The following is a 24,796-nucleotide window of genomic DNA, read 5'->3' as shown; positions in this document are numbered from 1 at the left end:
AATTAAAAACTTAAAAAAATGGAAAGACAATTAAAAATATTTTTTTTAAAAAGTGAAATGGAAAAAGGGCGAAAAAAAAATGTCAATGACTCGAAAATGTATTAAAAGCTCATAAGATCCAAGTCACATACATTCGTCTGTTTCATCATCCATATGCTCAACTTTTTCACTAATTCATCATCATCATCATCATCATCATCATCACCATAATCATTTACTTAATAAATAAAATAATTTCGTATTATTGGAACAAGCATATTCCGATCTTGGATTTTGTAATAAAATGTCGGACCAATTTAAAATACACGAGTCTATTTTAATAGAACGTGGAACGAATCCATCGATTAAGCTAACAGTTTCCGTACCATTTCATGTTAAATGAAAATGGAAAATGACATTAGAAATATGCTCATTGATCCTAGCGACTCTCTACATACAAAAGCTTCAACTCTGTCTACAATACCAAAAAAAAAAAAAAAAAAAATCTATTGAACTCGTGAATTCAGACATTGTCAGTTCAGTTTATTTCAGATGGTTGAAGCAGTTGCTGAAGCTGGTGAACAACATGAGACATCCTCGGACGCATAGAAGGCACGTTCTGTGTACAGGCGTAGACCAAGTCCACCACTTTCTGAACCACACTAGCCTCCGGCACGTCGGTCGTGACCGCCGGGTCGATCAGCTCGAGCCACCGGTGCGTCTGAACGAGCGGCGTGGCCCACTCGAATATGCTCTGCCACCCGACCGACGAATTCACCGCCTGAGTCGGCCTACGCCCGCTCACTATTTCGAGAAGCAGCACCCCGAAACTGTACACATCACTCTTCGTCGTCAGTTCGTTTCTGTACACATACTCGGGGGCCAGGTACCCGTACGTCCCTCCCGCCATCACCGTCCTCTCCTGCATGACCTCCCACGGAACAAACTTCGAGAGCCCGACGCCGATCAGGTGGGCCCCAAAATCCTCGTCCAGGAGCACGTTGCTCGCCCGGATGTCACGGTGCACCACCTGCGGTTTCACCTTGTCGTGTAGAAACCTGTTTCCGCATTCAAAACCTCTCAAGATCTCAGACGAACCGATCAAAAAATATCATAACAGTTGATAGAACTTTACCCTATAATGTCCAATAATATCATTTTTTAAGGCCATAACTAGAACTCACCCGAAAAAACTAGCTTAATTATATGGTCGATGTGACATCACATCGATACCGGGTGACCAATTTGATTAATAACCGAATAATTGAATTGAATCGAATAACACATAATCATAACCAAAACCAAATCCGATATAAAAACTGAATAGTTATAATTTTTCTAAAATCAAAAAAACCAAATCCGAACCGAACCAAACCAAATAACAAAATTAGCCGAAAAAACCAAAAATTTCGTAGAGAAATACTAATAAAAACCAAAAACAAGCCAAACCCGAACCGAACAAAACAAAACCGAGTTGAACCGAATTCAATATAAAAAACGAACAGTTATAGTTTTTCTAAAACCGAAATAACAAAACCCGAATATAACTGAAACGAACACAATCCGAAACCTGAATTAACCAACCCTAATGGCAATATAGTTTTTATGGTGATAATATAAGATTACTTACGCAATTCCTTGTGCAAGAGTTGTCGCAATTTTCATCCTCATAATCCAGTCAAGGCCCCTACCGCCTCGTGGAACATGGTGTAGCCATCTATCGAGTGGTCCATTGGGTATAAACTCGTAAATAATGAAGCGATCGCCGTGATCATAACAACAACCTTTGATGGCTACTACATTCGGGTGACGAAGTTTCGCGGCTCTTCTGATCTCGGAGTAGAATTCCTTCTTCCTCTGAAAACTCGACCTTTTTAATCTCTTAACCGCAACCTTCGTTCCATCCAGTAAGATTCCGCTGTAAGTCCCGCCGGTTTTGGCATCCCCGGCAAGGCGGCTCCCTTCGCTGAAATTCTTTGTCATTGATCTTAGTTCTTCATTTGTGAAGATCTTCCATGTTGGTGGAACTATACCAGAAGATGCAGGATCAGATAATTTTCGGGATTTCCGACGTTTCTTGCTGCTCTTGTAGATAAGGAGCCACAATACAATGGTAACCGTCGTTAGGAGGATCAACCCGCTGACAACTGCGATGACGATGAGATATTCCCGATGACAATGCATGTAGCGGCATTTGTATCCTGGGAAAAAGAAGAGAAATCAGGGCAGAAGATACAAAGGTCGGGATCGTATATAGTATTCGTTCGGAATCTGATCTGGGCAGGCTAAGAGGCATAAATCGGGAAAGTGTGCTTACCAGCATTGACCGAGCAAATGAAAGTGTGAGAGATGTTACATCTCTCCCCAAGGATGGCTAGCGAACCATTCGTCACGGAAGTACACACATCGTAACGACAAGATGAATTGCGGCAATGAGCACGGGGTGGAATTCGGGGATACACCGACAGGTTCCATTGAGGAGCATTACTATCGGACCAATTCCAACGGACGGCCGAAGCAGAATTCGAGCTTCTTCCTCCAATCCAACAGCCACTAACATTTCCTCCACATAGTTTCTGGACAAAGCCGAGTTCCTTCTCTGATGCAACTGCTGCTAAGTGACCGCCATAGGTTCTGCAGAAAGTTTCCGACTTTTCCCACGAAGTGGAGTTTCCGAAGTATCCGTAGCATTTAGTGCTGCTCGGGCCTAAGATCCAACCGGGAGGGCACAATGCTGTAAAAGGAAGTATCATCAAATTTATCAACAAAGACAGGAACTTTCGATCCCGAGACAGGTTTCAAGACCTGTCACTGTCTACTCTTCGTGTTTATCGGATTCCAGCAACCAAGCCGGAGAGTTTCTTGATGAGAAAGAGGTAAATTCGAAGTTGTTTAGCATTAGACCGACGCATACAGAATTCACATTCAATAAGTTTCTCGACGAGAAGGGTGAATCCTAAGTTCTTCTGGATCTGTGATTCATTCCTCTAAATGGGCACACTACCAGAATGGCCATCGCAACACACAGCAGGACCATATGGATTACTAGTTCATGTCGGTTTAAGACAAAGCTTCAAAGGAATGCTTTTCTCACCAAGCTGAGATAATGTTTAAATCAGGTAAAGATAATTTGGGTTTATACAGATAAAAACTATGTATCCGTAGAAGAAATAATCACTCCTTTTTTCTAATATAAAGTTGATAGCTTTACCTTTGTGAGTTCGGTTCTTCAAAGCATTAGTCCTCTGAGTCGAATCGTTCGATACCTGAAACCCCAAAATTCACCTCCCAAATCAAACATATATCCAGAACTTGTATCTGTTAATCATCGTTCAAACCATTCTGTATTTATGAAGAAAAAAAACTGCTAAAAAGGGTCAAACAAATTCTAGAAAACAAAAACGAAAAGGAATGCCAAAGTTCAGTGAGCTTACGGAATCAGAGGATGCAAGATGGAGAAGCAAGGTGAGACAAAAAATCAAGAGCATGGCTTGCTTCCGACAGAAATGCCACTTTGGTTCCATCGCTGCAGCTTCATAAACCCTAGAAATTCAGTGAATTCGGGTTTGACTCTCAATCAATGCCCCATCTCCAAGAAAGAGAAGATTCATCGTCCCAAAATTTAACCCAAAAAAAAAACAAAATTATCCCCAAAAAAGTCACAACCCAATCTTTGCGGTACATGCGAAGAAGGAAATAATGGTTCTATCGTTTCCCATGGATTTTCTAGATACGGGAGATTCGCAGAGAGAGAGAGAGAGAGAGAGAGAGAGAGAGAGGGGTTCTAATGGCGCATTTATGGAGTAGGCGGACTTCGGACAAGTCTCAGTGGGTAGTTCGGACAATTTCATTGTTTTTTATTTTTTATTTTGGCCCCTATATTCTTGGAACGTTATAGTATTGACCCTATACTATGACTTTCAATTTTACAACATGTGTATCCATTTAATGATCTTTTCTTGGAGAAATTAAATTTAGATTCGGACTTCTAAAACAAAAAATAGAACATTATTAAAAAGAAAAAAAACTTATAAAAAATATTAAATTTTTTAAAGGCACGTGATGCACTGCTCATTGTGAAAATGTGCATAGTTTTTAGAGTTAGACATCATTTTGAAGAACAAAAAAAAAAGACCTCAAGTCATAAAAAAAAATTGCAATATACAACACATCACATCATCTTTTTTTTATTGCACTGTATATACGGAAACTTTGTTTGTTATTAGAGAGAGAAAGAGAGAGAGAGCTAGCAAAAACATCTTAGGAGGAAAATGGAAAATCGGAAAAGATGGTCATCGTCCGCGACGAAGATATCACGGCGGAGGAGCCTCTCCGGCTGGAGATTCCGGGGAAGAAGACGGCTGTGGAATAGCAACGCCGCGACGGAGGCCATCGGATGAGCCGCCGCTCTCACCAACGACCTTACCATCAATATCGGCAATATTGCCTGCAAAAATTAACAAACCCAACAAAAAAAATGTTTTTATCCTCTTTTTAGTTATTATTATTATTAATGTTTTATTGTGAACTAATCAACCATGCATGTGTAAGTATTAAAGCTTTTTAACGTTATATATTTTTTTCTCTAAATAGGGTAATATTAGGATTTAAAATGTGATGACAAAAATAAATGTGATGTAATTAAATTAATTAAATAAAAATGTGGGAAAAAAAGGTAAAAAGAAACAGTAATACCATGAATTTTGGGAAAGATTGAACCGAGATTAGGCGATGCGGGGATAGTGGTGGTTTGATCGATGGTTCTTGAGGGGGAAAAAACGTGGATATGCTTTTATAACCTTTTTTTTTTGCAAGACATAGAAATTATCGATGGACCAATAGATACATACATATATATATATATATATATACACATATGCTAGTATGTGTGTGTATATGTTAATGTATCTATGAGTCATTTATTACCAAAAAAAATGTATCTATGAGTGTTCAATCAATGGGGAATGTTTAAGGAAAATGTAAAGGATGATTTATTTGTGATTTTGTTTTTCTGGTGATTTGGGATTTATTTGAGGCTCAATGTATTGCAATTAGCGATTTTAAGGCGGCGATTTTCTGCATAGTTTTAGGTATTTAAAAATCTAGCCAATTACTCTTGTAGCCAGAAATAACTATATGATCTATATCATATAATTAGTTAATGACGAAATCTGTAAATAATAATATTAATGCATACATTTTCTTTTCAATTTGTTTTACAAATTTCTATTCTTCTCTTTTTTTTAAAGATACTAGGTTAGGACCCGCGCGATGCGCGGGTGATTCTTTGTTATATTTTGAGATATGTATAAAAATTTTCGATATATAATTTCAGGTAAATAAATTAAACATTTTCTTTTAAAAAGTAAACATTAATATAAAATTATTGTAAATATTATCTTTATTCATTATGTAGAAAGTTATGTGTATCGTTGTTTATATGTGTTTGATGTGAATAGACAGTTTATCATAGAAATGATTGCTTACTCATTTCAATTTTATGTCATACGTAATATAGTTTGTACATCAATTGTTTGTAATATATTTTATACAAAAGTAGTTTAGTGTGTGTTGTACGTATAATATTGTCTTCAAATGGAACTAAATAAATAATAGAATATTGCATTGGTGCATATTTTACCGGCTAATATGTCATCCAATTTCATCTTGAAGATGCGTCATTCAATGTCTTGCCTATCATGTGCAGATTCTCCGCCATAGGACTTAAGATGATCAGATATCTCTTGTCATTGTGGGTTTGCCGTTACAGTGACCATATGCATATGGTCATTGCGTCTTGGTAGTTTTCAACCATATACCTTGGTCCTCCAGTGAATGTAGGGGGTAAAATGACCCTTCTACCCAACACTTTAGCATTTGTGTCTCCTTTATCTACTGCATCAAAAACATTATTATAAAGATCTGCTCCCAATGTCTTTTGGTTGTTTCTCGTCCATCGTATTCTTTCTTGATCAATTGTAGTGTAAGCATCCACCACATACTGTTGGAATAGACGCCTAGCTTTAACAATTGTCAGCCCTTCAGATAATATTGTTTGTGTCCGGTAAGTGTAGAATTCTCTTATGGTTAAATCATCTCGTGATCGCGTTCTGTTCGTTTATGTACGGGATCACCTCATGGAATCCATATTGTCCGTAAGGGAATAACAACGGGTATTGTAGATTCATAAACAACGGATGTAGATCGCTTATTCGTTGTAAATGGGTAGATGGTTTGAGATGTAAAACAACATATCTTTCAGCAGTTGTTGTTGACATGTCACCAACAATCAAACCAGCGATCTCCTCACCAACTGACATCTCATACTGCTTACCACGTTTTTTTTGCTCCACCAAAGTGATTGTGAAATTTGAAACGTTGTCTGATTCATACTGATCCCTTGCCCTTCTAAAGGATCTTTGCAAGACAATTAAATTCGTCCATCATCTAAATGAGGCCTGTCACAATTTGTTCATCTAAATATCCTGCACTCGATGTTCTGCTCAATGTTCTCATGCGGTTCCGAACCTCTTTTGCAGTATCATATATGTAAAGCTGTGCAAACTGGGGGGTTTTCCTTCCACAGGTAGTAGAGATCCTATTTGATGGTGGTTTTGGGCTGTGGATTCTAAATGTGTATGGACCATTTCCTGATGTTACCGAATGATCGACCTTGGTACTAATTGATGTGAATGCAAGAATTGAGTTGTATGCTCTAATATTCGTACGAAATCCAATAGATATTTTGTATAGCTCTTCCAAAAATTTCGGAGGATCAAGCACCTGTGGGAGTTTGACTCTGCTTTGCATACATCATATATTGTACATGCAATTTTCGTTGCAATCCTTTCGACCAGTACTCTCTTTTTGCCATACTAATGCTTGACAATAGGAGCACTGGAGCAGATCACTATTAGTAGAGCATGTTTGAACAAAATTTTCTGTTTATTTAGTTGGAATTAATGTTATTCACATACTGGTTTTAGATAATATAAGAAAAATATTTTATAACTAACCGTTTTGTCTCGATGTCGAAGGTATCCTTTTTTATGTTGTTGTTGATATCATTACTGTTGTTATATTTTGAACAATTAGTTACGACTTAAAAAAATAAAAGTGATAAAAAACAGTAGTGAAGGGAATTATCCAATAATTTGGATATAGGGAGGGTGGGAATTTTTTGTCCTGATGTATATATATAGTGGAATATGTGACTTGTACTTAAAAAATAAAAAATATAGATTTTCAATTTGATTGTTTGTAATTTGTTATGATACGTAAAATGTATACGCTTATATAACATTATGAAGACAACAATTTAAATTTCATACCTTTTTGCGGTGAACCGCATCTTTAGCCAATGTAATATCACATCTTAAGCTACGCCTCTTTACACATTGTGCTGCGTATTTTAGCTAAATATATAAATTTTAAGGGTATTTCTAAACATACAATTAATAGAATATATGTAATATTTATACAATTTAAATGTAAAATGTTTTTGAAACTTAATCATATATATATATATATATATATATATAAAGATATGATAAATTTACCATTTCTTTCTATGGTGGTTGTGGTTGTATAAACTGGCTTAATGGCAGAGATATACTTATCTGCAAGCCACGGACGACAATCGATACAATCTCTCAAGATATCTACGATTAGAAAGATGAATACAATTTTTAGAACATGTATTGAAGAAAAAATATTTAAAAAATAGTTATTTGGAATGAGAAGACTTGTGGATGTTGTGTTAGATCTTTGATGAGAATGCGGTGCATGTGTTTTGGGCTTCCGCATCCTGAGAAATAATAATAATAATAATAATAATAAGAGATGTTAATAATCATACGATTAAGGGTAAAATATAAAACACGGTAAAGAATGAGAGCTTTGTTTGGGCCAGGGGCAGCAGAATCCAACAAAAGCATGTGCAAACTGGCAAAATAATTTGCATGTATATGTCTTTATCGATTTTTTTTCCTTATTTTTATGGTTTCAAAGTTTTCAATTCCCAAAAAATAAAAGGTTGATCATTAACCAAATGTGGCAGAAAATAATTAAATTAAGAAATCGAATAATATAACTTTATTTTATCATCATTTCATATTCCAATATGAATTTATAAAATTGAATCTAATAAGGCGTCATAATAAGCTGAATACAACTTGGTCGTAAAATTCTAATTAGATATATCGGTTAAAAGAATAGAAATTTAACCAATTCAGATTGAATACAAAAATAATGCAATAATATACAGATATAGTTAACTAATTAATTTTTGATAAGTTAGATTTCAACTATTATCCCAATAAAATTTCAATCGAACCAAAACTAATATGAATATAGTTCAATACGTGCGTATAAAACGTATAGCTAACTTTTAAATACTTAATAAAATTTTAAAACAAATACCACATGGATGATGAGCTAGATCCTAGGTGGCTTCACCAAATGATTCTAAATCCAACTTTTATATATATAGATTACATTATTTATAAGATTGATTGGGTATCACTATTGATACTACAAATTTATTGTATAAGCGGGCAAAATCTAAAAGGACATTCCAACGGTAGAGTGATCATTGTAACCTTCAATTTTCAAACATCGCTTATAAATCTTGTATATTGATTAATCATTTATCTTCAAATCTCTTGTCATGCATCACTATGGTTTTTAAAATGATTATAAAAAAATTAATGAAACAATGACGAAAAACATAACGATACTCTAGAATATAAATAAAATAGTCTTCATAGAAAATTTATAATTATCAAAGGAAAGAGACAAAATGTAGAAGTCTTAAATGAAGGTCAAAAGTAAAATGGGTCTTTAAAGTGTGAATTTTATTTTTGACGTAGCCGTTTTCCAATACGTTTGTCATTGCTAGACGGCGCTAACTCTTGTACATCGTAATTGGCATCACCGGTGCCCTACAATGATTAACATTATAATTAAAACATTTCTCAATACACTTAATAATTCAAATTGTAAACAAATATGAATTTTATTACCTTTAAGACATTGTTTGTTTTGTCTTTATTATCATCTTTAAGACATTTATTTTGGCCCCTATATTCTTGGAACGTTATAGTATTGACCCTATACTATGACTTTCAATTTTACAACATGTGTATCCATTTAATGATCTTTTCTTGGAGAAATTAAATTTAGATTCGGACTTCTAAAACAAAAAATAGAACATTATTAAAAAGAAAAAAAACTTATAAAAAATATTAAATTTTTTAAAGGCACGTGATGCACTGCTCATTGTGAAAATGTGCATAGTTTTTAGAGTTAGACATCATTTTGAAGAACAAAAAAAAAAGACCTCAAGTCATAAAAAAAAATTGCAATATACAACACATCACATCATCTTTTTTTTATTGCACTGTATATACGGAAACTTTGTTTGTTATTAGAGAGAGAAAGAGAGAGAGAGCTAGCAAAAACATCTTAGGAGGAAAATGGAAAATCGGAAAAGATGGTCATCGTCCGCGACGAAGATATCACGGCGGAGGAGCCTCTCCGGCTGGAGATTCCGGGGAAGAAGACGGCTGTGGAATAGCAACGCCGCGACGGAGGCCATCGGATGAGCCGCCGCTCTCACCAACGACCTTACCATCAATATCGGCAATATTGCCTGCAAAAATTAACAAACCCAACAAAAAAAATGTTTTTATCCTCTTTTTAGTTATTATTATTATTAATGTTTTATTGTGAACTAATCAACCATGCATGTGTAAGTATTAAAGCTTTTTAACGTTATATATTTTTTTCTCTAAATAGGGTAATATTAGGATTTAAAATGTGATGACAAAAATAAATGTGATGTAATTAAATTAATTAAATAAAAATGTGGGAAAAAAAGGTAAAAAGAAACAGTAATACCATGAATTTTGGGAAAGATTGAACCGAGATTAGGCGATGCGGGGATAGTGGTGGTTTGATCGATGGTTCTTGAGGGGGAAAAAACGTGGATATGCTTTTATAACCTTTTTTTTTTGCAAGACATAGAAATTATCGATGGACCAATAGATACATACATATATATATATATATATATACACATATGCTAGTATGTGTGTGTATATGTTAATGTATCTATGAGTCATTTATTACCAAAAAAAATGTATCTATGAGTGTTCAATCAATGGGGAATGTTTAAGGAAAATGTAAAGGATGATTTATTTGTGATTTTGTTTTTCTGGTGATTTGGGATTTATTTGAGGCTCAATGTATTGCAATTAGCGATTTTAAGGCGGCGATTTTCTGCATAGTTTTAGGTATTTAAAAATCTAGCCAATTACTCTTGTAGCCAGAAATAACTATATGATCTATATCATATAATTAGTTAATGACGAAATCTGTAAATAATAATATTAATGCATACATTTTCTTTTCAATTTGTTTTACAAATTTCTATTCTTCTCTTTTTTTTAAAGATATTTTACAATATAAATCTCAATATTAAAACAGTAGTACCTACTGGAATTATATATATATATATATATAAGTTACGTCTTACTCCAACATTCTCTAATCTTTATTTTATGATTTTGTTAATTGATGTGATTAACCATAAATAAAATGCCCATTTGGTTTAGGAGTATACCAGGCAATTTTTTTTTAAAACTTTTGCATTTTGGCATCCGATTCTTTTTATTTATTCGAAAATTTTATATTTTTTATGAAACTAATTTTTATAAAATACTTTCTTTTGAAAAACTAATGTTATTCATTTTTTTATTTTTTATTCATTCAATACTTTATTCAATTTTTAAATCGATTTTAATATAATTAGATCTATTCAATTTTTATTCTGTAATTAGTTTATTTTTGTGTTCCCCAAGAAATCTCTGTGAGAGGAGTCTGTGGGCAAATTTGATGGTTTGTTTCCAATATATTTAATCTTTTTTTTTTTGTACAAATTTCATTTAATTCTCTATAAACTTATTTTAAGCAAATATCTAAATTAGGAGTGAACACGGATCGAGTACCTCTAATTTTTAGAAAACTGTGTCTCGTTTTTATCATCACGAGTTTTACAAAAATATTATCTCAGTCTTGGCTTCATAAAATTCGGGTACTTTTAGTTCGGGTTTAATGAAATTCTCGGTCTTGTACTCACTGATATCGAACTCATACGACTTATAAAATTTTGAACTATAAAATGATAGATATAGAAAGTACAAATGAGAGATGTCAAAATATAAAGAGAAAAGCTCACGATGAAGAGAGATGAATAAAATTGTGAGAGAGATGAATGGTCGATCGGGTTACATATATTGAGATTTAGAATGGTGGAATTTTTGTATAGAAAGGTAAATATTTTAATAAATAATAAAGAATAATTTAGACAAAAATATTATAAATATAAAATATATTTTAGATTTTTAACAAATATATCGGATACCCTTATCCTTGTAAAATAATTAAATTTCATTCGAATTCGGTAGTACAAAATTTAGTCTTATTAATCCTTGATTTCATCATCGTCGATATTGGGATACTTGTCAAGTCGGATATAAATGTCGGATTACCGTTTAAAAGCCACCCCTATCTAAATTCTCCACATTTCTTAAAAGAAGGAAAAAAGAAGCATATTGATAATTACGAATCAACGAGGGGTTACTAACGTAAAGACAAAAGTCTCAGTCAACCGTTGACCGTTACTTCGCTGAGGCCAGCGACAGTTACGACACTGGAAGAACAAAACATCTCTGAGGAGAAAGAACTTTGTTTTTGGTTTCCAAGGTAATTGCTACGAATTACGTTTCATTGATGCTTCTTTCTCTTTGATGGTCTGTTTTCTTCCGAGACTCGTCAAGTGTTCGACGAAATGTCTCAATGAAATTCATCGTCTTGTCTTCCTCGTTTCGTTTCTCTTCAAAACCCATCTGCGATTCCAATCTTAAACCCAGATTTTGGTGTCATCCTTTGCTTCACACTCACTAGAAAGATATCGACGATGAACCCAAAAATATTTCGTTGATGGGTGTTAGAGTTTTGTACTTAGATCGAACTTGATGGAGAAAATTTCCCAACTTGGAAGAATTCAACAGTCGTCTGAAACACTAATTTTGAACAAGTGACCCGTTAGCTTTGAATCAAAGACGGTGAAGGTGGATTGTGTGGAAGGGAGAACTTTGTTTGATTTTGATTGGACAATAACTTCGTTCTCTGTCTCTGTTGTATGATCAGCAACTGAGAGATGATAAATTTCATTTTTCCTTGATGAAGTTCAATGAAAGCAAGCTTGGAAGTTTCAAAGCAGCAAAGTTTGAAATTTTGCCTACCTAGTGTGAACAAAGCTTCTGAGTGCAAAGTGACGACTTAGTCTTCAAGTAGACTTGACTTGAGGTACCAATATCATCGCTTAAGTATGTTTTTGAGGAGTTTTTTCTAACATGTGTATGTCAAATTATTCATCTGAGATTCAAAATCATTGAAACTATGAGGTCATATGGCATTTTTCTGAGTTTCTGTATCTGCACTCTCTTGTTAGGACAACCTTTCTCTGAAACAGACACGCTACTGAAGGGGCAGTTCCTGAAAGATGAGCAAGAACTGGTTTCAGCTTTCAGGATCTTCAAACTGGGGTTCTTCAGCCCGGGGAAATCAGGAAAATGGTATCTTGGGATTTGGTACAATAATGTTTATCTTAATGGTAATAGCACCTTTGGTGATCTCAGGGACAGAGTTGTCTGGATTGCGAACCGGAACGATCCAATTTCTAATCACTCTGGAAGCCTCATCATTGACTCTCTTGGCAAGTTGAAGATTCTACGAGGAGCTGTGGACCCGGTTGAGCTAAGTTCTACTGAAACAACAGGCAACACAACTCTAAAGATGCTGGATTCTGGAAATCTTCAGCTCCAAGAGATGGATTCAGATGGGTCGGTGAAAAGAATTCTGTGGCAGAGTTTTGATTATCCGACAGATACACTTCTTCCGGGGATGAAACTGGGGTTCAACGTTAGAACCGGGAAGATATGGGAACTGACGTCATGGCTAGAAAAGGATTTACCAGCCTCTGGATCTTTTACCTTTGGAATGGATCCTAATGTTACAAACCGATTGATCTCTTTGTGGCGCGGAAACCTCTATTGGGCAAGTGGCCTCTGGTTCAAGGGTCTCTTTTCCTTGCAGGGAAATTGGGAAAACCGCAATTTCGTCTTCTCCTTTGTTTCAACCGAGAGTGAAGAAAGCTTTTTGTACTCAGCTCATCTTTATGGCGCTACATCATTTCCCAGGATAATGATAGACAATCAGGGTGTCTTGCAGATTATCAGTCTTCATGGAGAGGAAAGTCACGTCGATTGTTCTCCTTTTGCTAAGGATGAAGCAAAATATCAGTGCTATAGAGAGAGGCAGTATAATAATACCTACAGAAAAAGTACAGTGTATCAGTTTGGATGTTCTGGGCAAGAGTTCCCAGAGTGTTTGGGTCTCTGTAACTTTTTCACTGAGACAGAAGCCCCTTTCTCAAGCAAAGGGTTTCAGCTTAGCGAGACTGGTGGAAGGGTAAGTTCATATGACTGCTATAATGCATGTGTTCATAACTGTTCTTGTCTCGCTTATGCTTCTGTCAACGCTGATGGTACCGGGTGTGAGATTTGGGGTATTGATCCTACCAGCAGCAGCTCATCTTCTTATAGTCCAAGAACTATATATATCCGTTTTTCAATAAGAGGTACAAACTCTCAAAAGTATACACGCACATCTGCCTCTCAATAAGCATCATAGACTGTGGCATTTACCGAGATATAATTTTCCTGGAATACAGCATATGCAGAAGACAAAAAGGAGGGTTGGCTAATTGCTCTGGGATCGATTGTTCTAATGATACCTGTGTTTTGCTTGTTCATCTATCTTGTTCTGAGAAACTTTAAACTAAAAGGTACAATGTGAATCAGAATCACACAAACAGCTTTCTAAAGGATTGTTCTTAGCATTGCATGCTCCTTACTGACAGTTTTACTGTTTTGTGTTTGGTCAGTAACGGTTATCTTCCGTCATATGGTCAGCTTTCTGCGGGTAATACTCATTCCACAGAGTACGTACTTGAAACCGCTGGCTTGATATTGTAGTATACGCATGTATTAAATGTTTGTCATGTTGGACTGACTGCATGTTCATGATTCTTCTATGTCTAGTGGTCCATATCTTTTTCTCGATGGTCCATTTCATACAGAGGAAGCTTGAAACACGAACTGGTAATTTGATGATAGACCAAGAAATGCTACTACGTGAATTAGGAATCGATAGGAGACGTAGGAACAGGAGAATCACAAGGAAGAATAACGAGTTGCAGATTTTTAGCTTCGAAAGTGTAGCCTTGGCCACAGATTACTTCTCCGATGCAAACAAGCTTGGGGAAGGAGGTTTTGGGCCTGTTTATAAGGTATCACATCTTCTTGAAAAAATTCATCAGAATTTTTTTTTCTCTGGGTATTTTGAGTTTTGCACAATCTTTCAGTTGATATCAGGTGAGAGAATGAAAATTTGGATAGTCAGTGTTTAAGCTACTAAACAATGTTCCTGCTAATTTCTTGAAGGGGATGTTAGAAGAAGGGCAAGAAGTAGCTATCAAGAGATTGTCGACAGGTTCAGGACAAGGACTAGCGGAGTTCAAGAACGAAGCCATGCTTATCGCAAAGCTTCAACACACAAATCTTGTTCAGCTGTTGGGATGCTGCATAGATAAGGGGGAGAAGATGTTGATTTACGAGTACATGCCAAACAAGAGCCTCGACTACTTCCTCTTTGGTCTGCCTTCTGTGTAAATAAAAAGTACCCTTTTAAAATATACTACGAAACCATCTGAGTAATACTTGTGCAAATCTGTGCAGACTCCTTGAGAAGGAATCTTCTGGACTGGACGATACGGTTCAATATCATGGAAGGGACAATTCAAGGGCTTTTGTATCTTCACAAGTACTCGAGATTGAAAGTGATACACAGAGACATCAAAGCCAGCAATATCTTGCTCGACGAGAGGATGAATCCCAAGATATCGGATTTTGGAATGGCTCGGATATTTGGAGCTCAAGAGTCCAGAGCCATCACTAGCCGAGTTGCCGGAACTTTGTAAGTTAAAGAGAACTTACCAGAGATATACATACACTCTCACCTAACACTGGTTCAAAATCTACATCTCTCGCATCTTTATGCCTCGAATTCTGAGTTTTTTAGAGGTAAGATCATGTCATGAAGTCAATTTTGTGTTAATGCAGTGGCTACATGTCACCTGAGTACGTTCGAGAAGGGATGTTCTCTACCAAATCAGACATTTACAGTCTCGGAGTTCTAATGCTCGAGATGGTGAGCGGGAGGAAGAATAACAGCTTTCATGACACAGAAAGACCCATCAACCTCGTATCTCATGTAAGCCATGCATAGATCCATACATATATATAGTGTCAGCTTCCAAATTATTTGGAACACAATTACTTGTCTTCTGGGCACAAAAAAAAATGAAAACTTTGCAATCATTTCAGTCGTGGAATCTGTGGAGAGAGAATAGGGTTTCGGAGCTAATAGACCCATCATTGGGAGATTCATCATCGTACGAGGATCCGAATCCGCAAGTGCTTAGATGTGTCCAAATTGCTCTGTTGTGTGTTCAAGAGAATGCAGAGGATAGGCCTTCGATGATGGAGGTTGTGTCTATGATATATAGCGACGGCAATGCTTTGCCTTTGCCGAGAGAGCCTGCTTTCTACGACTCTCTCCGGAGAATCTCGCCGGAGATAGAGAACGAGCCGCCGGCGCCGGAAAGTTTGGCGACGAACAGAGTTACTATCACGGAGATGGAAGCAAGGTGAGTTTGGAAACGCGATGGTAAGAAATATGATTCCCAAGTTTTTTTTAACTTCCGTGTTTTATAGCTGTTGTATGAATTGGAAACTTTAAAAATGTCATTAATATTCAAAACTTGTTATTGGATTGGATTTTGTAATTTTTTTTTCTCTACTTGTAATTTTTTTTGGTCTAGTAGTTTCACAAATTGGGTATCCGAAACTTTAATCATTTGAAACCAGATTATGAATAAAAAAATTAAAATTTAATTCATCCTGAAGTTTCAACGAATATTTAGTGGATATAATCTCAAACCGAATACATGCAACCGTTTTGTAACTAAATAGGCAAACCTTATTACATTCTAGGACGTATGACAATCGGGAATTGCATCTCTTTGATATATAATTCCACAGAAAACTAAATGAATATATGGAGGAATGGGTGTTATTATGTCTTCGTTCCATCGTATATCCCAATTCTTAAATTGTGAGATTGGAAATGAGATTAAAGAAAAGAAGTAAACATGTTATAATATTTAATTAAGATAAGATTTTTAAAAGTTTTAGGTAGTCATATTGGATGGTACGAATTAATTTGGTAATAGGATGAATCCGAATCCCATGCACCATTGAACATATCTTGTTATCCATGCAGTTTCGAAAGCATCATGGAATGTGATTCTCATTATATTCACTTCGAATTTATTCTTTTATCCCTTTATCTATTACCTTAGGAATTAGTGATTTGGGTGGAGAAAATGAGGAAAAAAAATACTCCATCCATTTCAAAATATTTATAGTTTTAAATTATTTTTCATATTTTAAAATATTTATTATTTTACATTTTCAAGATATTTTTTTTCAATAGTTATCCCTATTAAATTCTAATAAATTATTAATGATAACATTGTTTTTATCATTAAATAAAGGTACATATAACTTTTCCATTTTTTTTTAAAAATGTGAAATAATCTAAAACAACAATTATTTTGTAACGGGGGAGTATGTTTTTTTGGGTGAACAGAAATATGGATTAGGTGAAAACTAGAAAATATATATTTGCTAGGAATTGGAATTTCATGTGGGAAAAAATAGATTTGTTTTTTGGTAAACACAAATATGGACTTGGTGAAAAAAAAAAAATTAGGAATCGGAATTTTACATGCGGAAAGGAAAAAAAAGACTTCTGAGGCCGGGATCGTCCACGCGCTAAGCGCGTGGATTACTCGGCCTTTATATATTCTCTAGCATCGTTTTTTTTTTATCTGGGGGCTTGGAGAAGGCGTCTCTGTTCTCGTCTTTGAGTTTCAAAGTCTAATCCTAACCCTAGAATTCAGCCATGTCTTCCAAGCAAGGTATGTTTCTCTCAGATCTTTAACGATCTCTTAGATTTTGAGCCTCCGTTCGGTAATCTCCACTCGGATTCATCGTTCTGGTTTGAGTCGATTGATCGATCATTTTGCTTTTTCTATTCCGAGTTTTCTGAAGCAATCCGGCTGATTTTTGCGGGGATCTGGAGTTCGATCTTTGGAATTAGTCGATTAATCCATTGATCTTGTTTGTTTTCGATTGGACTATTTGAATCAAACCTTCTGTTTAACCTTCCGTGTTATGAGATTAAGATACATACAGTTCGTCCTTTGTTGGATCTGCTGTTTAATTCTCGACGAATCTATGTCTCGTTTGTTGTTGTAGGTGGAAAATTGAAGCCCTTGAAGCAGCCCAAGAGTGGCAAGAAAGACTACGATGAGGTACGTTCCCTTTTTCCAATCTGTGATTACCTTTCTCGACCTCGATTTTTATTTTTTGCTGTTTTAGTCTTGCAAAAGTTTTGCACTTTGGAGTCTGGCGATGTAATTTGCACTACCTGATGAAGTTCCAATAGGTTTTTGAACTATGAGCTACGAATCCTTGGTGCTTATATCCAACGCTGTATATCTATGGCTGTGTTGAATCTCTGCGGGAACTTGTTAGTTGTTGCATTGTTGTTTAACCAAAAAAAAACAAACTCGTTGCATTGTTCACCGAGTGGTTTCTTTGGTCCTAGTTTCATGTAATGATAGATATGGTTTCTCGTTTGCAGCATGATCTAGAAAACATGCAGAAGAAGAAGGAAGAGGAGAAGGTAAGATCTTTGTCAACTTATCATCACTCGAGTCGAGTCATTTGAAAATCTGTAAGAGGTTGTGGTTTGTTGTTTATGTCGTGATCGTCATGAGAACAGGCTCTTAAAGAGCTCAGGGCCAAGGCTCAGAAGGGAGCAATTGGAGGAGCCGGGCTTAAGAAGAGCGGAAAGAAATGAGAGTAACACTCTTCTTCGTCGTCGCCGTTCTTAGTAATTCTTGATGGGCGCCTCTTGAGTTACACACTGTCTATCTATATCTATCCCTCCTTGTTGGAGATGTAATATCTCATGCTACTTTGATTTGTGATTGTGCTTGCATCAACATTTGGTTAAGCCATAAATGCCATGTTGTTGAAGTGGGAATAAATCTAGGGTGTGTCCTTGTCTGGCATTCAATCTTCAGTTCGATGTTTTGTCTCTGTGGGTGATGATGATGCTTGATTTCCACAACCCTAGATTCCATGTTCTTGATTTTCATATGCCCTAGGTTCCATTTCTGTGTGGTGGTTAACTATTTCAAGAAACACGACCAATCAGTTAAAAACTTTTTAACAAAGGTTGCAACTTTTTCACACAATCATCGGACAGTTTTGACCAAACTCTTGGATCCTGTCTCCGGCAGAGGTGGGCACGGGTCGAGTACCCCCAATTTTTAGAAAACCCCGTTTCGTCTTCATCATTACGGGTTTTACAAAAACATTATCTCATTCTTGGCTTCATAAAATCCGGGTACTTGTAGCTCGGGTTTAATGAGATTATCGATCTTGTATTCGCGGGTATCTGGATCTATACGACTTATAAAATTTTGAACTATGAAATGATAGATATACAAAGTACAAATGAGATATGACAAAGTATAAAGAGAAAAAAAGTTTACGAAAAAGAGAGATGAGTAAAATTTTGAGAGAAAAATAATAGTTGATTCGGTTGTATAGAATAAGATTTGGAATGTTAGAATTTTTGTATAGAAATGTTTAGAAGATAAAAAATGAACTAAAATAAAAGTATTTTAATACATAATAAGAATAATTTAGACAAAAATATTATAAATATAAAGTATATTTTAGATTTTTAATAAATATATCGGGTACCCCCGGATACCCCTTGTAAAATAATTGAACCCCCACTCGGAATCGCGGGTCAAAAATTTGGCTTTATTAATACTCGATCTCGTTATCGTTAATATTCGGGTACCTTTTATTCAGGTACTTGTTAAGCCGGATACCTCTAAACCCCCGGATTACGGGTTAAAACGCCCACCCCTAATCGCCGGTCGCCAATGCCACCCATCCATCCATGTTTAAACACACATTCAGCTGATAAAGTTTCCTAAATTTGCTAAATGCTAATCTTCCTATTGTTTTCTCGCAATTTAAATATAAGATTATATTTCTACATTTTTTTATTAATCCATATGATTGGCAATTTAATCTTATAAACATTTATAATTACATTTACATTAAAATCTCTTAAAACTAATCACATTTTCAAAACTCAGCGGTTCCCCGTTGGCCGTGCTGTACGGATTCCAAGAGCTTCCGTACAAATCTAGGGTTCAGATCTATTGACACCTCATCCAATCACAGCCGTACGTTTAATGTACACGTGTCGTCATATGGTACGATCTTCGTTCTTCAATGTTTTTTATTTTTATTTTTAATAATGAATACATGTAAGAAAAGGCCAAAAAGCACGACACTCGTCGCACGAGTCCTCCAACTCGCGGGACCCACCCATGTGGGGGAGAAATATAATGCCATATCCTCACGAGCCACACGGCGTCGTTTCGGTGCACCCCCTCCTCTTCACGTGCGTTCTATATTTTTTTTCAAAAATTTTCAAACCTAATTATAATTAAATTCCCTAATCCAAAAAATTAATTAATTTAGTAAATCAATACGTTAATCCGCTCCCTCTTCCTTTGATTTTACTCTTCCCACCCCGTCTCGCACCAAGTTAATAAACATTATGATTATAATATATATATAAAGTTAGGTGATCCATTTATTAAAAATATCTAACATATTATTTGAATAATGTTTTAAATTTTCAAAATTAAGCGAGGAACCTTCTCTCTAATCCATGATTACCTCTTGGGTTTAAGAGAGAGCAACTCGGCACTTTAATTTGAACCTGTGGAGAGATTGAGAGAGAGAGAGAGAGAGAGAGAGAGAGAGAGGGAACGGGGTTGTGGTGGGCGATCCGATTAGGGTCAGATTTGGAGCTCCGATTCGAGCTGGAGAAGTGAGATTGGGATCGGCATTTTTTTGTGGCGGAGATGAATGGGAGGCAGAGATCTGGCGCGGCTACGGTGCACCATCAGAGGCAGCTCTCCGACAACTTCCTCGACGGTGCCTCCTCCAATGGCCGATGGCTTCAGTCCGCTGGTCTCCAGCACTTCCAATCTTCTTCCGGCAATGTAAAACCCGCGGTCTTATCCTATTTTGCCTCGCTTTTGATCTGTTTTGCTGGTGAGATAGTGCGATGAACTTGTTTTCGTTCTGGGTTTTCGCCTCTGCTTAAGAAGATCTGTTAGTTCTAGAACGCTAGTTGAGATCAGCGATGGGTTTTTGCTTATAATGAATACGATCTTATGTATTCGCTTGGCCAAGATGTTGGATTTCATGCGCATTTGCTCGATGAGGGTTATCGGACCAATTTGAAACTGCCATTTGCCCATATGGAGCTCGATCGAAAATTTGAGAATTTCTGTTGTTGGAAATTTCTTTAATTTTTTTAAGACTAATGGTGGAATTGCTAACAGGATTATGGATACTATGGTGGTAACCAGGCAGCAAGAGGATACAGTAATGCCCAGAGAGGGTTTAATGGTGGACATGAGTTCTATGGGGAGCCTACTACCCCTCAGTATGGTTCACGCCCGTCAAGCCAGAGACATAATGCTGATGAATCTGGCTTTAGTCCCGGGCTCTTAGATCTGCATTCTTTTGATACCGAGCTTCTTCCTGAGGTGGGTGGTCCTGGAATTTCCTATAAGAGTTACATAGATACTTCTGATTCAATGGTTTTTTTTTTATGTTAGTGCAGAAAGTTTACATTTTTTGCACCACATTTAATCTTCAGTGAACACATTTTGTATGCATGATGTTTTGTATGTTTATTTGATTTTGTGAAAAACATCTAATATATCTCCTCTACTTTGCCTAAATTAAAAAATATGTGAATTTTGTTCTCTCTTAATGGCATGATGTTATTGCCATGTTGTCACATGTCATGCTTATCTCTTGTTATCTTATGAGCAGATTCCCGTCTCTAGCCAACTAGATGGCCCCTCCATTTTCAATCCTAATCGAGGGCACAGCTTTGATGACACCGAAACCTACAACAAACAACCTGGCAGGAGTCATGGGTTTGTGGAAAACTTTGCTGTTGAGAAAGAAAGGATGAATTCTGTTGCAAAGATTAAAGTTGTCGTATGTTCTCTTACCTGGCTTTTCTTTTCTCTAGTGCATGTTCTGGTACACAATTTCCCGTTCTCTGCCTACTAACTCTGAACGTGCTATTTATAGTTGTGTCTTTTGTAACACAATATTCCTTGATTTCTTGAGAACAGGTACGTAAGAGACCACTTAACAAAAAGGAGTTGGCGAAGAATGAAGAAGACATTGTTGAAACATATTCCAATACTATAACAGTTCATGAAACTAAACTTAAGGTTAGATTCCTGGAATCTGAAATGTGTAGTGTTGAAATATTGTTCTGGAATGAAAGGTTGACTGATCTAGACTTGCATTTTTGGCAGGTTGACTTAACAGCTTATGTTGAAAAGCATGAATTTGTTTTTGATTCTGTACTAAATGAGGAAGTCTCAAATGATGAGGTGAGTGTGCGTTTGGAAAGGATATATATATAAGATTAACTATACATATAGATATAAATATTCACTAAAACGGGCAAATATGAAACTAAATATACATTGTTGTGGTGGTTGTTTCTCAGATTACATGTGATGTCACTTTCTGTAGGTTTATCGTGAGACTGTGGAGCCTGTAGTCCCCCTCATTTTTCAGCGCACCAAAGCCACTTGCTTTGCATATGGGCAGACAGGTAAATTTTGTCTTGAGATGTCATGAATCAGCAAGGCTGGTTTCTGGAAACTCTGAATAGAAAGTCAATACATAGGCCTGTTACCTTACTATCTTATAAGTATTTTATCTGAATTCCCAATCTGGTAATATAGCAGCTCGTGATTGGATACTCTTAGATATCTTTGCTTCCATTCTGTCTTTATCATGTTGGGAAAAAATTATTGTATGATGGCGATGATAAATCTATTATTGGAAAATAGAGTGTATGGTATCGACTATAAATCTATATAGATCTGAATCGATAACACTCTGTGGCACTAACACTTGAGCTCATTTTCTCTACCTAAGCTTTTTTAGCTAACAAAATATGAATGTTTCCGTGCCAAAAAATTCTGTGGAAATCAGTCATGTAATATGTGAACCACTCTTGTTAATGTTTGCTTCCAGGTAGTGGTAAAACCTATACCATGAAACCACTGCCTCTTAAAGCATCAAGAGATATCCTTAGGTTGATGCACCACACATACAGGGGCCAAGGGTTGCAGTTGTTCGTCAGCTTTTTTGAGATTTACGGAGGAAAGCTATTCGACCTCCTTAGTGACCGGAAGTAAGTTGAACAACTGTTTTGTTCCTTCTTTTTTTTGGCTGCAATGCATAAGTATGCAGCTAAACATCGATCTCTCCACTTCTATAGGAAGCTTTGCATGAGAGAGGATGGTAAGCAGCAAGTTTGCATCGTGGGTTTGCAAGAGTACAGAGTGTCAGATGCAGAAACAATAAGGGATCTTATTGAGAAAGGAAGTGCAACAAGAAGTACTGGGACAACTGGTGCAAATGAGGAATCCTCTCGTTCACATGCCATACTTCAGCTTGCCATAAAAAAATCAGTAGAGGGAAACCAGTCGAAGCCTCCTCGTCTTGTTGGCAAGCTTTCCTTTATTGATCTCGCTGGTAGTGAACGTGGTGCTGATACAACAGACAACGACAAGCAGACAAGGTGGGACTTTCTTTAATCTCTCCTTTGGGACTTTACTTTCCTTTATCGGTGAATAATCTCTCTTCCAAAGTTGCTCAGTGTCAATACTGTTTTGGACTGGTTGCTGAAGTATTTTTCTCATGTTCATATCATGCAGATTGGAGGGGGCAGAGATCAATAAGAGCTTACTTGCCTTAAAGGAGTGCATCAGAGCTCTAGATAATGATCAGGGTCACATCCCTTTTAGAGGCAGCAAGTTAACCGAAGTTCTCAGGGATTCCTTCATGGGAAATTCACGCACTGTCATGATATCTTGCATATCTCCGAGCTCTGGATCATGTGAACATACCCTGAACACCTTGAGATATGCTGACAGGTATATTTTACTTGTTCAATGCCCTATTTATCTCGTTTCACCGTTTTTTTGTCTCACAAAGTGCATTTAAACTATGAAAACCGCATTTTAGGGTGAAGAGTCTCTCGAAAGGAAATAATTCTAAGAAGGATGTATCCTCTTCAACCGTAAACCTGAGGGAGTCAACGAAAGTTCCCTTGGCTTCGACACTGCCAACTCCGTCTAACTTTGATGATGATGTGAATGACACATGGGCGGAGGATAACTATGAATTTGATGCATCGGATTATGAGCAAGAGAAACAAATTTGGAAGAAAAACGGGAAGCTAGAGCCATCGTATAATGCCCCAGCACAGGACAGAACGCAGAAACCTAATGTTCAGATGAAATCAAGGGAGATTCCAAAACCTGATATGGCGAAGTCAAACTCTGATGATGATCTAAACGCGCTTTTGCAGGTGATTATCAATATCGGTATCTTCTTTCAAAACAATCTGTCTATAACAAGAGTATTTACCTAATGAACATTTCTCACAAACCCTTTTGCAGGAAGAAGAGGAACTTGTGAACGCACACCGTAAACAAGTTGAAGAGACCATGAATATTGTAAAGGAGGTACAATACATCAGTTTTGCTAACCTTCTGTCCATGTGATTGTATATTTATATAGATATATAGATCCCTGAGGTAGATGATTTTAAAGGGCGTTTGAATCAAATTTGCAGGAGATGAACTTGCTCGTCCAGGCAGACCAACCGGGAAACCAGCTCGACGGCTACATTACAAGACTGAACGCCATTCTCTCTCAGAAGGCAGCAGGTATTCTCCAATTACAGAACCGTCTTGCTCATTTCCAGAAACGACTTAGGGAACACAATGTGTTGGTGTCTACTGCTGGGTCCTGACCCGAAAAACCCCGAGTATCGGTCCTCGTTTTACCGGACCTAAAATCCCGGGTTTGGCTCGTGGTCCTTGGGGTTCGGTGGCGGTGGTTTGCCTACTGGTTTGAGTGAGCTCGTCGCCAGTTTTATTCCTATCCATTGGTCTATTATTCCTCCTCCTGAGGACCCGTAGAGAAGTATGGAACAAGGAGAATTATCGCAATGTAATGATCATGATGGTCTGGTGCTTCAATTTTGATTCCTTGCTCTCTACGTTTCTGTAATCTTGTATTGGATTTGTTCACAGAGAAAGGACACCGATGTAATGTACTCCCATGTACTTTTGTTCCTGTTCTTCTTGAGCTGTACTATGGTCTTTATTTGCATCTTACACCATATTTTGTGGGTTTTGAAAGTAGAAAATCTTTAGGATTCAGATTCCATGCCACGAGGGAAAAAAAATATCAGATTTTCACCAAAATTTATATCTTTAATTTGTTTTTGGTTATGATGCAATTTTATTTCAAAATTTGGGTCGTGAGAGTACCCATTAATAATGGGCTTACTTTACTCGGCCCATAACACCCATCATAATTCTAGAACCCCCCCCCACCCA

General features: G+C 36.6%; 3 protein-coding genes and 1 long non-coding RNA gene across 6 annotated transcripts; 3 read left to right on the top strand and 1 right to left on the bottom strand.

Annotated features, from left to right (window-relative positions):
- Positions 1-344: 344 nt before the first annotated feature.
- On the bottom strand, positions 345-3,766 carry LOC104817991 (C-type lectin receptor-like tyrosine-protein kinase At1g52310). The gene is made up of 5 exons (XM_010547409.2): positions 3,414-3,766; positions 3,191-3,245; positions 2,297-2,713; positions 1,610-2,180; positions 345-1,037 (listed from the first exon to the last, which is right to left on the bottom strand). Exons 1-5 carry the CDS (start codon positions 3,501-3,503, stop codon positions 518-520), a joined length of 1,653 nt encoding a protein of 550 aa, XP_010545711.1. The 5' UTR covers positions 3,504-3,766; the 3' UTR covers positions 345-517.
- An 8,627-nt stretch (positions 3,767-12,393) lies between these two features.
- Positions 12,394-15,942, top strand: LOC104817990 (G-type lectin S-receptor-like serine/threonine-protein kinase CES101). 3 transcript variants are annotated; one of them, XM_010547408.1, is made up of 9 exons: positions 12,394-12,620; positions 12,684-13,684; positions 13,778-13,891; positions 13,991-14,047; positions 14,148-14,395; positions 14,550-14,760; positions 14,844-15,081; positions 15,228-15,378; positions 15,492-15,942. In XM_010547408.1, the coding sequence occupies exons 1-9, from the start codon at positions 12,445-12,447 to the stop codon at positions 15,816-15,818; spliced, it is 2,523 nt and encodes an 840-aa protein (XP_010545710.1). In that variant the 5' UTR covers positions 12,394-12,444; the 3' UTR covers positions 15,819-15,942. The 3 variants fall into 3 exon arrangements, with proteins under 3 accessions (XP_010545710.1, XP_010545709.1, XP_010545708.1); XM_010547407.1 differs by having other exon boundaries at positions 12,666-13,684; XM_010547406.1 differs by having other exon boundaries at positions 12,394-13,684.
- A 1,097-nt stretch (positions 15,943-17,039) lies between these two features.
- On the top strand, positions 17,040-18,338 carry LOC104817989. Its single transcript, XR_772586.1, has 4 exons — positions 17,040-17,149; positions 17,490-17,545; positions 17,878-17,919; positions 18,019-18,338. It is a non-coding gene; the product is annotated as an uncharacterized LOC104817989 (long non-coding RNA).
- Positions 18,339-20,060: 1,722 nt separating this feature from the next.
- On the top strand, positions 20,061-24,578 carry LOC104817988 (kinesin-like protein KIN-13B). Its single transcript, XM_010547405.2, has 12 exons — positions 20,061-20,338; positions 20,684-20,890; positions 21,183-21,353; positions 21,494-21,595; positions 21,683-21,760; positions 21,906-21,987; positions 22,416-22,575; positions 22,663-22,965; positions 23,102-23,320; positions 23,412-23,757; positions 23,849-23,914; positions 24,025-24,578. The coding sequence occupies exons 1-12, from the start codon at positions 20,198-20,200 to the stop codon at positions 24,202-24,204; spliced, it is 2,055 nt and encodes a 684-aa protein (XP_010545707.1). The 5' UTR covers positions 20,061-20,197; the 3' UTR covers positions 24,205-24,578.
- Positions 24,579-24,796: the final 218 nt, after the last annotated feature.

This window comes from Tarenaya hassleriana, unplaced genomic scaffold (assembly GCF_000463585.1).
Source record: "Tarenaya hassleriana unplaced genomic scaffold, ASM46358v1 Cleome28, whole genome shotgun sequence".
Taxonomy (NCBI): Eukaryota; Viridiplantae; Streptophyta; class Magnoliopsida; order Brassicales; family Cleomaceae; genus Tarenaya; species Tarenaya hassleriana.
This window is presented reverse-complemented; position numbering and strand designations above follow the sequence as displayed.

Coding starts and splice junctions, on each gene's coding strand:
- LOC104817990 (XM_010547406.1), top strand. CDS start 12,445: ATGAGGTCATATGGCATTTTTCTGAGTTTCTGTATCTGCACTCTCTTG. Junction 13,685..13,777: donor TATCCGTTTTTCAATAAGAG/GTACAAACTCTC, acceptor CCTGGAATACAG/CATATGCAGAAGACAAAAAG. Junction 15,379..15,491: donor CCATCAACCTCGTATCTCAT/GTAAGCCATGCA, acceptor CAATCATTTCAG/TCGTGGAATCTGTGGAGAGA.
- LOC104817991 (XM_010547409.2), bottom strand. CDS start 3,503: ATGGAACCAAAGTGGCATTTCTGTCGGAAGCAAGCCATGCTCTTGATT. Junction 2,714..3,190: donor GAAGAACCGAACTCACAAAG/GTAAAGCTATCA, acceptor TTCCTTTTACAG/CATTGTGCCCTCCCGGTTGG. Junction 2,181..2,296: donor CATTTGCTCGGTCAATGCTG/GTAAGCACACTT, acceptor TCTTTTTCCCAG/GATACAAATGCCGCTACATG.
- LOC104817988 (XM_010547405.2), top strand. CDS start 20,198: ATGAATGGGAGGCAGAGATCTGGCGCGGCTACGGTGCACCATCAGAGG. Junction 20,339..20,683: donor TCCAATCTTCTTCCGGCAAT/GTAAAACCCGCG, acceptor AATTGCTAACAG/GATTATGGATACTATGGTGG. Junction 23,321..23,411: donor ACCTTGAGATATGCTGACAG/GTATATTTTACT, acceptor ACCGCATTTTAG/GGTGAAGAGTCTCTCGAAAG.